The following is an 18,339-nucleotide window of genomic DNA, read 5'->3' on the forward strand; positions in this document are numbered from 1 at the left end:
AGCATTACAAAATGCAGACACATGGAACCACCATTCTCTTCCTTTACACTTAGCAACTACAATATAATAAATAACGTTGAGTTAATCAAATCCCTATTTCAGGATAAAGGCCAGTCTAGAAAAGTCTAATAGTAAGTTTACTTACAGTATGGATAGTGGGAGACATAGTATCAACTTCATCCTCATCGGACAGGTCAGCTATGTTCACTGAATTGAGATCAGCAATATCATCTATGTCCTCCTCTCCTGTCAGTGTCGTAAGGGTATTGCCCAGAGCATTAAGCCTTTTGCCAATGTTAGGATCCATGTGGACATCAATCCCACACATTTTCCATAATACATTGAGCGTCCATGTTCCAGCACTACTACTTTCTGTTTAAATGAAGAAGTGGCATTTTGTTAAGTCTTGAGTATAAACATTTAAATAATCCTATATTTAAGGAATAAAATGGATGATAGCCTTGTGTAACAACTAACATCTCTCACAGCTAGGTCTCTCAGAAACATCAGACTGTGGGATTGACTTCCCTTTGCAAAGTGTGCATCTCTTGTTTCCTCTGTGCAGCACCCTTCTTTCTCCTGTGAACTATGGATTCCTTCTTCTCCCCACCCCCAAGCTGATCTACCTTTCTATGGTTGTAGTGGGAATTGCCACAATCCTCACTCATTAGCCAGAATTAGATAATTAGGCCAAGTAAGAGTCAAAGCTGGAAAACTAAAATCCCTTCCCTAGACTTCAAAACTAGTGGTCCCTTTCTAGTGATTGAGGTTGGAGGGATGAGGCTCATGAGCTGTTGGCAGCCATGTTTGCTGCCATGTGTAAGGAGGAGGTCAGCAGTATGAAGAAAATGAAGCAGCCAGGGAGGAGCAAAGAAGAGTCCTAGTGGGAGTTGAAATCTTGGTTCCTGTAGTTCCTGAGGGCTCCTTGAATTGAGCTGGTTCCTTACCTTCACTGAGATAGCCATTCCTAAGTTTAATTGTGATCCGTATATATCCTTTTAATAAATCCCTTTTGGTTAAGCTAGTTTGAATGGGTTGCTGTCACTTATAAACCTGAGTTTTGAAAAAGACTTTTATGTGACCTTTCTCCAAATAAGTATGTTTACCTCAGTCATCACCCTTTCCTTCTAACATTACTCCTGGAAATTTCTTAACTTTTTCAGTTCTCTGTCAGTGGGACTAGTGGCTTTACTACTTTCTGAGACAATTTACTTAGGATGAGTACCAACGCTAGGCTTGGGGGAAGATAAGGGGAATAGTAAGGAGAGAAAGGAAATCTGCTAACTTTAATCAGCTTCTACTCCCACTGACATTTTAAGAGCCCTTAAATAAATATCTCCCTTTAGCTTACCGTAACTTAGTTTTAAGTAAAATAAATAAAAATTTATGTTGTGAAATCATCTTAGTCAAGACAGGTTATAACTTCAGGGTTATCTCCTAACTTATTTCCTAAGATACTTTTTCTCTCTAATCCTTTAAAGGTTCTGCTTTCTTGCTCAAGGGAAAAAAAAAAAAAATTCAATGGCTCTCCCTTTGTCCACCAAATTAAGTCCAGACTCCTTAATTTTTTTCCAATATTATTTTTCACATAATTCTGTTCCACCCAGTTTGGACAATTCTAACTAGACACTGTTTTCACAGCATGACTAATATTCTGTCTGCCTGAATTTTCTAATCCATGCCTTCCAGTAATTGCTTAAGAAATAATTTTTATCTGTCAAGTCCCTTTTCACGTTTGTTAAAATGTTAAAAGAAGCTTTTTCTGATTCCAGTATCCTTACAAATTTGAAATTTTTCTCTCTCTTCAACAAATTTCAGTGGCAATTGGAATTTTATATTTTATTGAACTTATCACTTATCATAGCTTAATTATGCTGCAGAGCCTTAACTATATCAGAATTTATACAGAGTAGAAAGTATATCTTATCCATCTTTGTCTTTCCCAAAACTTTTTGCCATATATTTTATACACAGCAAGTGTCTAATAAATAATTGTTAAATAAATAAAAATATGCTAATATTACAAAAATAGTTTTAAAAAATCAGGGAACATCAGAACTAGTTTAGTTAAAAAATTCTTACTGTTAACATAAAGGCTATAAATATACATATATAGATATGTATATATATGTATAAAAACACAGAATTCTATCTCATATATGTAAAAAGGAAAAAGAAAAAGTTATACCAATTGTGAACCTACCAGCAGCTGCTTGTCCTGTAGTCCTAGAACATACTTCATAGGTGCCATCTGGAACTACACCTGCACAAAAAACCACCCCCCAAAATAGTTTTCAATAAAATTATGCTTGTGATTAAATATTATACTGCAGTGTTTTGCCCAAAGATTAATACCTAAATATAATAGAATAGAATCACTAGCCTCTTTAGCCTTCAGTTTCTTCGTTTTGTTATTTAAAAAAAATTTTTTTTAACATTTTTCATTTTTTGAGAGACAGTACCAGAGGGAGACACAATTCGAAGCAGGTTCCAGGCTCTGAGCTGTCAGCACAGAGCCCGATGCAAGGCTCTAACTCACAAACATTGAGATCATGACCTGAGTCGAAGTCAGGATGCTTAACCAACTGAGCTACCCAGGGGCCCCTTTAGGCTTCAGTTTCTAATCTGCAGAATGAAACGACTACCTTAGATGACTCATAATATTTCATAATTCAACATTTTTTATTTTATGCTTATGAGAACTTAACTGCAACTTTATCTTTACACTCTGCATGTGACAATACCTGACTGACCCTAAAATTCTAGTTTCTAGAGGCTTTGACAATTTGTGCCATCATTGGAATGGTACTTTGAGAGCTACTCAAATCTGAGTTGCAGAAATACTACAACATATTTGGGAGAAAGAGTTTATTAAGTGAAAATTTCTATTATGTGTTTTTTTTTTTTTAACATGATGCCAATAACTAAAATCTATAGTTTGAGACGTATGTTACCTGTACCTCACATACAAATTATAGAATATGAGAGAACTAGATCTTGTCCTAGGGTAAAATATTGCCCAATTCACCTTTATAGTCATGGTTATAAAACAGAGCAAAAGAAACTTAGTAACTCTTTCAAATCTAAGAATGCTGGAATGAAAAGAAAACCCTCTGAAATTTGAGTAACATAATTTAGGCCAAATGAAAGCTAGTAAATAAAAAAAAGGATAGAAAACTTTTAGGATTTTTAATCCTAAGAAGTATCAGAGAATTTTTTTTTTAATTCAGTTTTAAAAATTATATAAAATCATATATTACGAGCCATGATGAATTAAAAAGGAATATTAAGATTTTTAGGAGAAGATCCAAATGCTGAAAGTGAGGAGAAGGGAATCAACTAAATCACTCTAATCAAAGAGCTTGAAGTCTTTCAAACTTTTTTTTTCCATGCTACATTTTCAACTTCTAATGGTTTTTATAATTTCTATAAATACATGTTACTGAACAGAGTCTTATCTTTTCTATCTACTTACATGGTCCTTTGAACTCTTCCTATAGATTTTCCTTTCTAATTTTTACTGCAATTCCTAGAAAACATTATCACCCTAGAGAGGCAATTCCACTGTGCCATCTTTTTTCTAGGGCCTGATTTTAAAATGATCTGTAAAAAAAAAAAATCCTAAGGCATAACTCTACCTTTTCTTGTTTCTCTACCCTAACTCAACCCTTTTTTGCCAAAAATATTAAACGTCATTTATATTCTATTTATTATTACTAACAAAAACTAATCTGCCCCTTTTATAATTTAGAATTCTTAAATCAATGAAGCAACCACTCAACTCGTCTGCTTCCTTCCCAAGACATCAAACCAAAAACATGTTATAAACAAGTCATTTAATATCCTACAAAACCTAAAATAAACCATGATTATTATCACAATTATCAGCATGTTTGTATTCTACTTGGTATATATACGCTGAAGTGCTGAGTTATTATTTATGCATTTTTAATATATTTTTGATTTTGATTCAGAGGCACATTTCTCATGCATTTTCCTTTTATAATAAACTGTTTAAGAAAGGTATTCTTCCTTTGCTTCCAAAATATTCTATCCATTTTAATGATTATAATAATGGCAGGGGCGCCTGGGTGGCTCAGTTGATTAAGCGTCTGACTTCAGCTCAGGTCATGATCTCATGGCTTGTGGGTTCGAGCCCTGAATCAGGCTCTGTACTGACAGCTCAGTCAGAGCCTAGAGCCTGCTTCAGATTCTGTGTCTCCCTCTCTCTCTGCCCCTCCCCGGCTCATGTTTGGTCTCTCTCTCTCTCAAAAATAAACATTAAAAAAAATTTTTTTTAAATAAAAAAAAAAATAATGGCAAAGATGTCATCTTAATACAAACCAGGAGATTTAAATTTAAGAAAAAAATAGACAAGAAGTATAGTGATTTTTAAAAGTTTTTAATATTTTTATTTTGAGAGAAAGAGGAACAGGGAGAGAATCCCAAGCAGGGTCCAGGCTGTCAGCTCAGAGCCCAACATGGGGCTCGATCTCATAAACCGTGAGATCATGATCAGAACCTAAATCAAGAGTCAGATACTCAGCTCACTGAGCCACCCAGGCGTCTGTAGTTACAGTGATTTTTAAAAATAAATATAACAACTGTGTAAAATATTATTTGTAAAGATTTCTGATCCAGGCTATTTTTGGTCTTTTGAATATTGGGCATAAGTACTTTGATATCAAGGCTTCTTAGTAACCTGAAGTATTTCAGAGAAATCGCAGTATTTTATATGCATTACCTAAATGAGAAGCATACGATACCAAGAATTTCACCTATAGTTTTATCTAAGTTTTAATCAACATGGAATGTCAAAACTTCAATCTTTGATATAAAAATAATGAAGAATATTCTTGTTCTTTAAAGAATACCCAGAACTGGAAAGATTTTCTTCCAGTGGAGAGGGCAAAAGAACTGCATAAACAACCACATGCTACCTTTTGTAGAGTATTAATTTTGGCTTAGAGACTGGCTGAGGAATTTTAGTTCACAACCTTTAATTCCTCAAATGCAGTTTTTTCTTTATTATAATATTAATATGCTATGATATTTAATATATTAAAATAAAAATAAACCCATATACTTTCAAAATTGTATATAAACACAGCTTTAGTTACTCCCAACCTCCAGTATTATGGAATTGGAAGAATTCACACAAGTTATACTCTGTAGCTTACAAATTTAGACACGTGGATTTATTAACGTCAATATTTTGTGGCTGGAGTTCCTGTTCCTGGTTATCTACAACCTGTTCTATGTTATATGATGAACTAGTTCTTACACATTTATCACTTTCTTTCAAGATCCCCACGGAACAAAGATGCTTTATCTGGTCATTCATGAATCAACTACAGGAAAAAATCAGGTAGTAAACAAATCTTCAACTGTTATACTATTAAGCAGAATGCCTAACTGGTTTACTTACCCAAACTACTGAAACCTGACATTTTTCACAAATATGAACATTTAACTAGAAATAGCTCTTATTTCACAAAGTCCAATAACATTCCTATAGCTGAGCATCCTTTGGTTTTACAAATAAAGACACTATTTCTGTTTTTTTTTTTCAATTTAAACAAATTCTAAACATCATACAGAAAATAAGTCACTCACAGGCATTCATCACTAGATCGCCACGAATTTCTGGTTTCCAGTCATCCCACGACGTCTCAAAGCCATCAGCAAAACGAATACAAAAGTTTTTGAAATGCCCTTTACTAACCAGAGATTCTGAAGAACAAGCAGTGATGAGAGTACTTTCAATGGTCAATACTAAAGCAGAACCAATGTCAAGGTCTCCAGTGTGATTAGACTGCAAAATATATTGAAGAAAAAATAAGACAAAATACAACACTTTTTTAAATTTGGAAATTCTCACAGAATTCCTAGGAACAAAAGTCTGGAAAACGTCAAGCCTAGAAAGCTTAATTAGAAAGTACCGTAAAAAGATGCTTTTAAAAATTACTGAAGAGAAATACATTTGCCATGTGCATCTTTTTCTTTTTTAACTCACAAAAGGTTAATTATCTAGTTTTCTATCTCAAGCTTCTGATTTAGTTGTGGGGAACATTCTCATTATGACAACCACCTTCGGTGTGTATGGCTTTCCTGAGTTCTGTCCATCATGCCATTAAAAAACTACCATTTTTCAACTCCTGAGGCATAAATATATGTTGCCAATCCTCAACCCAGGACTTTTCTTCACAGTGTGTTGCCAAACAAAATACTAAAAGATAAACCCATTTGACAACAGGTTACAGGTTATTTACAGTAAATTTTAACAGTAAAATAGACCTCTGTATTTGTTCTAATTTTAACTTCTTAAGCCTGATAGGGGTTTACAGCCCTTTTTTGTCTCATACACATGTCCACGCAAATATGCACTCCTAAGAATTAGTCCTAAATTATGAAAACTCTTGCTTTATCCAACACACATACTTTGGAAGTTTCATTACCAACTATTTCAGCTTAAAAGCATTTTGAAATTCCCTACTCTAATTTAGATGAGGTTACTAAACCCTATTACACAGTATTCTTAAATGTTCTTTTACTTCTATTTTATTAACAAGTGCATGCCAAAGACTTATTTGCTAAAAAACAAAACAAAAAGATTCTGAACACTAAGCTGCTTATTTCCAATGTAAAAATTAAGGCTTATTAGATGGGTATCAATCTCATCATAATTCTGATGAAGAGCGCTTCAGAGCAAAGTCTCATGAGATTCATATTTAATACACTGTGGATGAATAATGGCTGAAGGAATTCAATTTTACTTGCTATTTACTAAACCCAAGTTATAAATTGTTAACCTGAAAAAATTGTTATACTCTATATACATAGAAATGGTTAGTAGAATGTTTCACTCTTAATCTTAGACTATGATTTGATTTTCTGTACCTGCGCAGTATTTGTGATGGGCAGACATATTCCCAGATCATTCACAGTAAGCTGGAGGAAGAGAGTCCCAAAGGCCTGGGCTGATGTTTGCTGGATACCTGGTAGCATATCTACTACTTCCTTTGTAGCCATATGGATATCTTTATGTAAAGCCATTCGTTGTTCATTCCAGTTGTCATAGGCAGCCTTATAATTCAGCCAAAACAGCACAGCTTTTTATAATTAAGGCAGGGAGGAAAGAAAATTTAAATGAAAGCTGTAAAGCTGTAAGGCAAGTAAACCTCAATAGCTACAAAATCTGGCTTATTACTAAAAAATACAGCGTTAGAATTAGAAAGGATCTAAGATGATATGGTCAATTTGACAGAGGGAAAAAAAAAAAGCAGAAAGCAGGCAAATGCATAATGGCAGAAAAAAGAAAATAATCCAGGTCCATTTGTTCATGTAATAAATTATTTGTGAAATGCCAATTAGATGCTATGCAACAGGATGCAATAACAAATGAAGAAAAAACATGGTCCCCAACTTTGTAGACTTTACTGTTACAACTGTTAAAAATTCCTGAAGGAGAGGTACATAACAGTAGGAGTATACATTAAAAAGATGTGACCTACAAAAGTCAAGACATCTGAGTCTGTAATAAGAATGAAACCTTAAGGAAAACCTCCATTTAATGCTGTGTATAGAGGGAGAAGCCTAAAGAGGAGGTAAACATGAAGGAGCCAGAGAAGTAGAAAGAAAAGCAAGTATCCTGGACACAAAGAATGCAAAGTACTTTAAGGAATTGTTGAAAGCTGATGAAAGGTAAGATGTGAAATGAAAAGTAAGTGCACAGAATTTAACAAAATAAAATGTTATCCATAACACTGCCAAAAGAACAGTTTTCTAACAGACTTATCACCAGCCAATGCCTACACCAATTTAACCTTAATTGGCGTCATAAATGGTTCTTCATTACTTCTAAATTACAATTCCAACATATTTGCCCAATATACAGTAATGAGATTGTATCTATCTGTTCAGCCTTATTTCCTATTATTTTCTTTTATGAAAGCTGCTATAGTTTTTAGACCTCTGGTGTTCATATATATTCATTCATATTCTCTCTCATTTGGTAAACATTTATGTAGTTCTTACTATAAGCCAGGGACTGTTCTAAAACTTCAGATACAAAGATAAATAAGACAAGCTGTCATTTCACTGTCTTCCTAGTGAACTCCTAACTCCAAGTCGAATCTGAAGAATTAGTTTCCCCTCTAAGAAGAACAGGCAAAGTTAGAGGCTCACTCAGATACTAGAACATGTATCTCTCTAACTCCTCTCTGTAGTGTACTTTGCTCTTTCCCACTGGACTGAGAGTTCCTTGAGGGCAAAGATCCTGTTTTCCTTATTTGTATTCCATGCCCAGACAGGAAATGTTTACAGACAGAATAAGTGAATAGACAGTGTCAAAACAAATGGGTACATTAGTTTTTGAAAGGAAACCTTATTAGCATTACAATCAGAATTCTGAATCAGACATCCTATATATCCCATGTAGAAGGCAAATAACTTTAAAAAATAAAATAACTTTAAAAGCTGATATAAACAACGAACTTTTCTTGGATGCTCACATTTCAAATTTAGGAGACATTTAGCTGTCAAATATTTACACCGATAAACTACAAATGATTCTTATCCAACATTTCCAAAACGTTTCTAACTCCAACAAGACAGTGTTGATGGACTTTATCTTACCTCTGTCAAAGGCCACAGGCTGTGCATAAACAATTGGTCTATTCAAGGTAATAAGCACAGCTTCTCTATCTGAAGAACCACTGATTTCTTCTCGGAGGGCATTTCTTAATCCAATTCTGGTTTTAAAATAGGCAACTTGATGAAAATCAGAACCGGCTTCCTCATAAACCTAAAATAAAATTAAAGGCTCAATAAAATCAAGTAGTGGAAAATGTTCTGACAAAAAAACCTAAACATTTTAATAATTTCTAGCAAAATAAAACAACAGTAACAAAAAAGCCCCCCATGAGCTGTGAAAGTTAAATTTTTATAAAATAAAATCTGATTTATTGCTGTGTGTGCATATATATTTAACTTTTTATGTTTAACATTATGGCAAGAAAAACTTACCAATATTAAATAGTAAGAAACTTAGTAACATTTTAAGAGTTGGCCAATGTTAGTACCGAGTGCTGAAATAAAAAAATGCTTAACAAAATAAAAAGAAATTATAAACAAATATTTATGAAGATGCTGAATTAAGCTTCACATGATTGCATTTGCACTAAACTATAAACTAATAATATAACACCCAAAACACTAAGTAAAATGCCAAACTAAAACTGTAAAGGCCTTCTTAAATGAGGCTTCTTCACTCCAATTTACAATTAAAAATTTTAGGAACATTAAAAACATTTTTTTTAAAGTATAGTAATATTTAAAGTAGTTCAAATTGATATACAAAATTAAAAGCCAAAATTCTAATGTCAGCAAATTCTGTACTCACCTGATGTTTGACAATTTGTCCTAATGCCAGATTTAAATCCACTTGGCATTTACCAAACAGTTTCAGATAGCTGCTACTTCCTGGTGAGGCTTTGGTTTGAAGTCGGTTTGAAAGTTCCAGCTCTATCAATCCAGTTTCAAATCTCACAGCTCTCATTGATGGAGTTGTGGCTGTTACTTGGATGCCCTAGGAGATTATGTTAGGAGGGAAAAAAAGAATCTTAAATCAACAATATACACTCACTTAAATGACACCTTTCAATATATGATAAAATAGCCATGTTTAAAATACATATGGGTTGTCTAATGAGCTGATAAAGCTGTCAACATTCCTTAATTTCTCATATTAGTAGTGGATTTTTTAGCTATTAAATTTCATTTTAGTATTTTGTATTTAACATCTGAACTGTTCATGGGTTAAAAACATTAATTATAATTAAAGAACTATTTGGTAATAATGATATTTTTAACAATGCTGATATCTTAAATATTTGAAATATTAAGGTTTCTATTAAGGTATTATTGTTAATTGAACAAATGTACAAAATATATCTTACAGAGTAACTTATAGCTGTAATAATTAGAAAAAAATTAAAATATTTACCAGTAGGGAACAGTTAAATAAACTGTTACAACTATATAATAAATAGTAGAGCTGTTGAGGAAGATAAAGTTGATCTATATGTTCTGACATGGAAAGGTACCCAAAGTTTTTAAAATGCATAAATAATATGCATATGTAAACATACAAATAGAAAAAAGTACTAAAGAATATTCACTTGTTAAAGCCTTTTCTCTTGAGTGGATGGGGTTATACTTCATTTTTATTTTCTACTTGGCACATTTATGTATAATATGAGTTTTCTATAGCTAAAAAATTAGAAATTTAGAATTAAAAAAATAGGGAAATACTTTGAAAAGTATAATTATTTGTATGTTACCTTAAACTGCAAATTCAGGGAATAGAGTAGAATTTTAGGCTTATCTCCATCTGCCGTCCCATCATGTTCATTCCAAAGAGGAATAGGCTGCTCCCCACCTAAGTAAATGTGGGTGTGAGGAAATCACTTTAAAAGGAAAATGATGATTATTTTGTTCATTTAAAAAAATAAAGAACAGTTATTTTCTGTTTTCTGATTATTAATCCAATTGTTATTAGGGAACCTTAGCCATGTTACATTTCCTGCCATAGATATAAGATAGGGATAATACTGCACATGGAGGCATTTATTAAGAACATTTTATAAGGGCAAAATTAAAACATTATGTATATAATTAAACAAATGTAATTATATGTCTCATTTTTCCATTTATGGGAAAAAAGTAAATTGGACTAGTTCCTTCAATCAAAAATGCTATTTACATTTAGATGTGCTGCAAACAAAATAAAAAAAAAATAAAGGTGGAGAAATTTTAAACATAAGCTAATATGTGCTAATAATAGAGTATGTCAACAAAGGTTGGTCCTATAAATTTAAAAAAAACATGGGGTAGGAGACCCTGGGATACAGTTCCTATTAATATCATTTGCTGTCCATCAATATGACATCCACAAAATAATGTTCTGATGTTTTAATGTATAACTTCTATTTCCACTTTTCTTCCTCTTGATGAAAAAATTTTTCTGCATATATAATCTTTAAATTCTCCATCTTAAAGTGATTAATCTTTTTGTATGTATGCTGAGTTTAGCATCATCCCAGGGAGCATATTATACATATGGGATGAGAAGTTTTCTCCACTAGGGAATCAAATTAATGCAATCTATCACATCAATAGGCTAAAGAAGAAAAATCACATGGTCATATCAAGAGATGCAGAAAAAGGGGTGCCTGGCTGGCTCATTTGGAAGACTGTGCAACTCTTGATTTGGGATCATGAATTAGAGTCCCCGTTGGGTATAGAGATTATTTAAATGAAAAAAATAAATTTAAATAAAAGAAAGAGATGCAGAAAAAGCATTTCACAAAATCCAACACCCATTCATAATAAAAACTCTCAATAAAAAGGAATAGAGGAAATTTCCTCAATTAGATAATATCTACAAAAATCTAGAGTTAAGATCATGCTTAATGGTCAAAAGCTTGAAACTTTCCTACTTAGATAAGGTACAAGCAAGGATGACTCCTCTTACCAATCTTGTTCAACATTATACAAGAAGTCCTACCTAATGCAATAATACAAGAAAAGGAAATAAAAGGTATACAAATTGGGAAAGAGAAAATAAAATTGTCTTTGTTCACAAATGACAGGATTATATATATTATTTGTGTGGAAAATCTGCAAGAACTGGCAAAAAAACTCCTGGAACCAATAAGCAATTACTGCAAGGTTGCATACAAGGTTAATAATGCACAAAGCCCAATCACTTTCCAACAATGAACAGTGGAATTTAAAATGAAAAACACAATGCTAGGCTCAGTCGGTTAGGTGTCTGACTTCAGCTCAGGTCATGATCTCACAGTCTGTGAATTCAAGACCCACAACTGGCTATGTGCTGACAGCACGGAGCCTGCTTTGGATCCTCTGTCTCCCTCTCTCTCTGCTCTTTCCCCACACATGCGTGTGTGTGTGCATACTCTCTCTCTCTCTCAAAAAGAAAAACAAAAACCACAATGCCATTTACATTAGCACCACAAAAAATTAAATACTTAGGTATAAATTAATAATATACGTACAAGGTCTACATGAGGAAAACTACAAAATTCTGAGGAAAGATATCAAACAAGAGTATGGAATGAATGAATGAATGAATGAACAAATGAATGAATAAATAAAATAAATAAATGGAAAGATATTTCATGTCCATGGATAGGAAGACTGAATACTGTCAAGATGTCAGTTCTTCCCAATTTGATCTATAAATTCAATGCAATTCCAATCAAAATCATAGCAAGTTATTTTGTGGGAATCAACAAACTGATTCTAAGGTGTGTATAGACAAAAGACCCAGGATAGCCAATTAGGGAGAAGAAAAAAGCTAGAGGACTGACACTACCTGACTTCAAGACTACAAACTACAGTCATCAAGGCAGTGTGGGACTGGTGAAAGATGAGACAATGTCACTGGAACAGAACAAAGAGCCCAGAAAGAGATCCATATAGTGAACTGATCTTTGACAAAGAAGCAAAGGCAATATAATGAAGCAAAGATAGTCTTTTTAATAGATGGTGCTGGAATAACTGGATATCCACATGCAAAAAAAAATGAATCTAGACATAAGCTTTACAGGTTTCACAAAAATTAACTCAAAATGGATCACAGATCTAAATGTAAAACACAAAACTATAAAAGTTTTATAAAACGTAGTAAGAAAAAAACCTAAATAAACCTTCAGTATGGCGATGAGTTTTTAGATATAATACCAAAGTCATAATCCATGAAAGAACTGATAAACTGTACTCCACTAAAATTAAAATATTTTTCTTTGCAAAAGACAGTGTCAAGAGAATGAGAAGACAAGCCAAAACTAGGAAAAAATATTTCTAAAAGGTATAATTGATAAAGGACTGTTTCTAATACATGCAAAAAGCTCTTAAAACTCAATAAGAAAACAAAAAACCTGATTAAAAAATGGGCCAAAGACTTTAACAGACATCTCACCAAAGAAGATACACAGGTGGCAAATAAGCACAAGGGAAGATGCTTTATACATATCATCATATCATCAGGGAAATGCAAATCAAAACAATCTTAAGATACCACTACAAACCCATTAGAATAGCCAAAATTTGGAACCCTGACACCACCAAACGCTGTTAAGGATGTGTAGCAACAAGATCTCTCATGCATTCCTGGTGGGAATGCAAAACGGTATGGCCACTTGGGAAAGCAGTTTGATAGTTTCTCATAAAACTAAACACACTCTTACCATATGATCCAGCAATCACGCTCCTTGGTTATTTCCCAAAGGAGCTAAAAACTTATGTCCACACAAAACCCTACACACAGATATTTATAGCTTTATTCATAATTGCCAAAATATGGAAGCAACCAAGGGAGGGATAAATAGGTGGAGCACCAAGGATTTTTAGGGCAGTGAAACTACCCTGTAGGACACTATAATGGCAAATAAATGTCAATATACATTTCTCTAAATCCACAGAGTGTACAACACCAAGAGTGAACCCTAATGTAAACTATGGACTTTGGGTGATAATGGTGTGCCAATGCAGATTCATCATTTGTAACAAATGTGCCACTCTGGTGGGGGATGCTGATAATGGGGGAGGCTATACATGACTGGAGACAAGGGGATATTTGGGAAATCTCAGTAACCTTCCCTCAATTTGCTATGGACCTAAACATTCTCTAATAAGTAAAGTCCATTTTTTTAAAAGCCTATTTTTTTGTTGATCTATCACAGCCTTGAGTATCTTTTAGTAGTTTCAGAAAAATTTACTTTTCTTAAAATGTAAAAGCAAGAGCTCCATCTCTTACAAATGTATTACACAATAATTTTAGCTTATAGAAATATCAGATATTGTTAGTCACATTAACTTCATTTTTTTTTACCTCATTATGAATTAAATATATGAAAGGCCCAATTCTCAGAAGGGAACCTCCTTATATGTTTCTAAGATGACTGTACATATTCAAAAATAAATCTTTTATGTTTACTAGGTCAGTGATTATCCATGTCTTTCTAAAATCAAGGGAGTCCGTGAGAGTAAGATTACAAGAATTGATTCCTCAAAAAAGAATTTCCTAACAAACTTGATGACTGATGTAAATGAGTATTCCTAGAGCTAAATGTAATATTGAGAAAATGTCCTAGAGCTAAATGTAATATTAAGGAAAAGCATGAGAAAAAGGTATAAGGAAAAAAGAAATAAGGACAAAAACTATGAAGATTTGGTAGATGAGGGAAGCAATACCGAGATTAGAATACTAAGAAACTTGGTTATAAGGGTTCAAAGCATTCCCTCTCAGTAAAGAGTACCTTCTCTGGTTTTGATAAGATCTCCACTCTATGAGGTTCTGGTGATAGCTAGATGATACACAACTTACTTTCAGCTATTTTCCTAGAGTTCATGGCTGTCTCCAGTCAGGGATGACTCAAGGATCAGACCTAGCCACTAAATGACTTTAGAATCAGAATCTTATTTCTGAATTCTCCATAGTGATTGGTAAGTCTTCATGGTTAGAATATTAATTTTTAGTCTTCTTTTCCAGTTCATTCTTCACAAACTTAGGAATATACTTTAACTCCTCATTGATTGCAATTCAAAGGTTAAGAAAAGCCTTTCTCGGTTGCTGGGTGGCTCAGGTCATGATCTCAAAGATCCTGAGTTTGAGGAGTAGTGGAGCCCTATTTGGATCCTCTGTCCTCCTCTCTGTCTCTCCCCGCTTGTGCATGCTCACTCACTCTCTCTCCCAAAAATAAATAAACATTAAAAGAAAAAGATTTTGGAGGAGCCAAGATGGTGGAATAGCATGGAAGTTTTGTTTTGTTTTTGTTTTTTGCGTCTCGCATCCATGAAATACAGCCAGATCAACACTAAACCATCCTGCACACCTAGAAAACTGATTTGAGGATTAACACAATAATCTGCACAACCTGAACCACAGAACTCAGCGGGAATTCACCTCAAAAGAAAGAGCAGGAAGAAACGACAGGGACTTAACACAGATACAAGCAAGATGTCTGAACCAGAATTTAGGATCATGATAATAAGATACTAGCTGGGGTCGAAAATAGATTAGAGTCCCTTTCTGCAGAGATAAAAGAAGTAAAAGCTAGTCAGGATGAAATAAAAAATGCTATAACTAAGCTGCAATCTTGAATGGTTGATGTGGTGGCAAGGATGCAGGATGCAGGAGGCAGAGCAGCAAATCAGCAATACAGAGGACAAACTTAAAGAGAATAATGAAGCAGAAAAAAAGGGGGAGACTAAGGCAAAAGAGCACAGTTTAAGAATGAGAGAAATCAGTGACTCATTAAAAAGGAACAACATCAGAATCATAGGGGTCCCAGAAGATGAAGAGAGAAAGGGGTAGAAGGGTTATGTGAGCAAATCATAGTGGAAAACTTTCCTAACCTGGGGAAAGACACAGACATCAAAATCCAGGAAGCAGAGAGGACCCCCATTAGATTCAACAAAAACCGACCATCAATAAGGCATATCATAGTCAAATTCACAAAATACTCAGGCAAGGAGAGAATCATGAAAGCAGCAAGGGAAAAAAAAGTCCCTAACCTACAAGGGAAGACAGATCAGGTTTGCAGCAGACCTATCCACAGAAATTTGGCAGGCCAGAAAGGAGTGGTGGGATATATTCAATGTGCTGAATCAGAAAAATATGCAGCCAAGAATTCTTTATCCAGCGAGGCTATAAAAAAACTAAAGGAGTTCGTGACCACTAAACCAGCCCTGCTAGAAATTTTAAGGGGGACACTCTTAGGGGAGAAAAGATGGGGGGGGGGGAGGGAGGGGAAAGACCAAATGCAATGAAGACTAGAAAGGACCGGAGAACACCACCAGAAACTCCAACTCTACAAGAAACATAATGGCAATAAACTCATATCTTTCAGCACTCACTCTAAACGTCAATGGACTAAATTGTTTTCCAAACAAAAAACATATGGTAACAGAATGGATAAGAAAACAAGATCCATCTATATGCTGTTTACAAGAGACCCACTTTAGACCTAAAAACACCTTCAGATTCAAAGTAAGGAGATGGAGAACCATCTATCATGCTAATGGTCAATAAAAGAAAGCTGGAGTAGCCATACTTATATCAGACAATCTAGACTTTAAAAATAAAGACTGTAACAAGAGATGAAGAATGGCATTACATCATAATTAAGGGGTCTATCCACCAAGAAGACCTAACAACTGTAAACATTTATGCTCCAAATGTGGAGCACTCAAATATATAAACCAATCACAAACATAAAGAAACTCATTGATAATAATACCATAATAGTAGGGGACTTCAACACCCCACTTACAGCAATGGACAGATCGTGTAAACAGAAAATCAACAAGGAAACAATGGCTTTGAATGCCACACTGGACCAGGTGGACTTAATAGATACATTCAGAACATTTCATCCTAAAGCAGCAGAATATATATTCTTCTCCAGTGCACATGGAACGTTCTCCAGAATAGATCACATACTGGGACACAAATCAGCCCTCAACTAGTACAAAATGATCAAGATCATACCGTGCATGTTTTCAGACCACAATTCTATGAAACTCGAAATCAACCACAAGAAAAAATTTGGAAAGGTAACAAATACTTGGAGACTAAAGAACATCCTACTAAAGAATGAATGGGCTAAGCAAGAAGTTAAAAAGGAAATTTAAAAGTATATGGAAACCAGTGAAAATGATAATACCACAGCCCCAAATCTCTGGGATGCAGCAAAGGTGGTCCTAAGAGGGAAATATATAGCAATCCAGGCCTTCCTAAAGAAGGAAGAAAGTCTCAGATACATAACCTAATCTTATACCTTAAAGAGCTGGAAAAAGAATAGCAAATAAAACCCCAAACCAGGAGAAGACAGGAAATAATAAAGATTAGAGCAGAAATCAATGCTTTTGAAACAAAAACAAAAAAAAAAACCCAGAACAGATCAATGAAACCAGAACCTGGTTCTATGAAAGATTTAACAACATTGATAAACAACTAGCCAGTTTGATCAAAAAGAAAAAGGAAAGGACCCAAATAAATAAAATCAAGAATGAAAGAGGAGAGATCACAACCAACACAGTAGAAATACAAACAATAATAAGAGAATATTATGCGCAATTATACGCCAATAAAATGGGCAATCTGGAAGAAATGGACAAATTCCTAGAAACCTATAAACTACCAAAACTGAAACAGGAAGAAATAGAAAATTAGAACAGACCCAAAACCAGTAAAGAAACTGAATGAGTAATCAAAAATCTCCCCCAAAACCAGAGTCCAGGGCCAGATTGCTTTCCAGGGGAATTCTATCAAACATTTATTATTTAAAAAAAAAATTTTTTTTTAACGTTTATTTATTTTTGAGACAGAAAGAGACAGAGCATGAACGGGGGAGGGACAAAGAAAGGGAGACACAGAATCTGAAACAGACTCCAGGCTCTGAGCTGTCAGCACAGAGCCCGACGCGGGGCTCAAACTCACAGACCACAAGATCATGACCTGAGCCGAAATCAGACGCTCAACCGACTGAGCTACCCAGGCGCCCCTGGTTTCACTATTATTTTAACGTGATTATATCCATACTGGAAATATTTAGCCTCAAGGATGCTTACATAGTCAACTTATTTTCCATCCTAATACTTAATACTTTATCTTGTGAATTAAAGATCAGTTAAACATTTTTAAAATCAAACATACACTTCCTATTAAGACGTAAAACTGTAATTAAGAAGCCCATTTAGGGGCCCCTGGGTGGCGCAGTCGGTTAAGCGTCCGACTTCAGCCAGGTCACAATCTCGCGGTCCGTGAGTTCGAGCCCCGCGTCGGGCTCTGGGCTGATGGATGGCTCAGAGCCTGGAGCCTGTTTCTGATTCTGTGTCTCCCTCTCTCTCTGCCCCTCCCCCGTTCATGCTCTGTCTCTCTCTGTCCCAAAAAAATAAATAAACGTTGAAAAAAAAAAAAAAAAGAAGCCCATTTGTAATCTACTCTTGAGGCATAACAAAAATATCATAAGGGTTGCTATAGAGCATGCAGAGTCACCATATGGTATAAAGTCAAAATCTTAATATTGATCTAAATCTTGTTTCCCAAATGCGTAAGATTAGTTTGGTTAATAGACATACACTACTCGCTCTTTTTGTGGTGGCAGGCAGAGAAAGTATAAAGGAGTTTTGTGAAGTTTATAAATCATAAACGTATGTATTACACATGACAAAAGTAAGTAATAAGCAAAAGAATCTGTAGGTGGAAAAGCCAGAAAAGGAATGCAGAGTTTAAATATATCTAAATGA

At 34.3% G+C, this 18,339-nt stretch overlaps 1 protein-coding gene across 8 annotated transcripts in view; it reads right to left on the reverse strand.

Annotated features, from left to right (window-relative positions):
* Window positions 1–18,339, reverse strand: part of KIAA1109 (KIAA1109 ortholog) — a 225,473-nt gene that overhangs the window by 41,911 nt on the left and 165,223 nt on the right. For all 8 annotated transcript variants that reach the window (XM_030313128.2, XM_032592904.1, XM_032592907.1 and 5 more), the window contains 7 exons: window positions 10,344–10,441; window positions 9,404–9,589; window positions 8,638–8,806; window positions 6,901–7,112; window positions 5,617–5,815; window positions 2,204–2,263; window positions 146–372 (listed from right to left, as the gene is read on the reverse strand). In XM_030313128.2, coding sequence (XP_030168988.1) covers window positions 146–372; window positions 2,204–2,263; window positions 5,617–5,815; window positions 6,901–7,112; window positions 8,638–8,806; window positions 9,404–9,589; window positions 10,344–10,441 — 1,151 coding nt within the window. The remainder of the gene's footprint in view (window positions 1–145; window positions 373–2,203; window positions 2,264–5,616; window positions 5,816–6,900; window positions 7,113–8,637; window positions 8,807–9,403; window positions 9,590–10,343; window positions 10,442–18,339) is intronic.

The sequence above is a fragment of the Lynx canadensis genome, chromosome B1 (assembly GCF_007474595.2).
Source record: "Lynx canadensis isolate LIC74 chromosome B1, mLynCan4.pri.v2, whole genome shotgun sequence".
NCBI lineage: Eukaryota > Metazoa > Chordata > Mammalia > Carnivora > Felidae > Lynx > Lynx canadensis.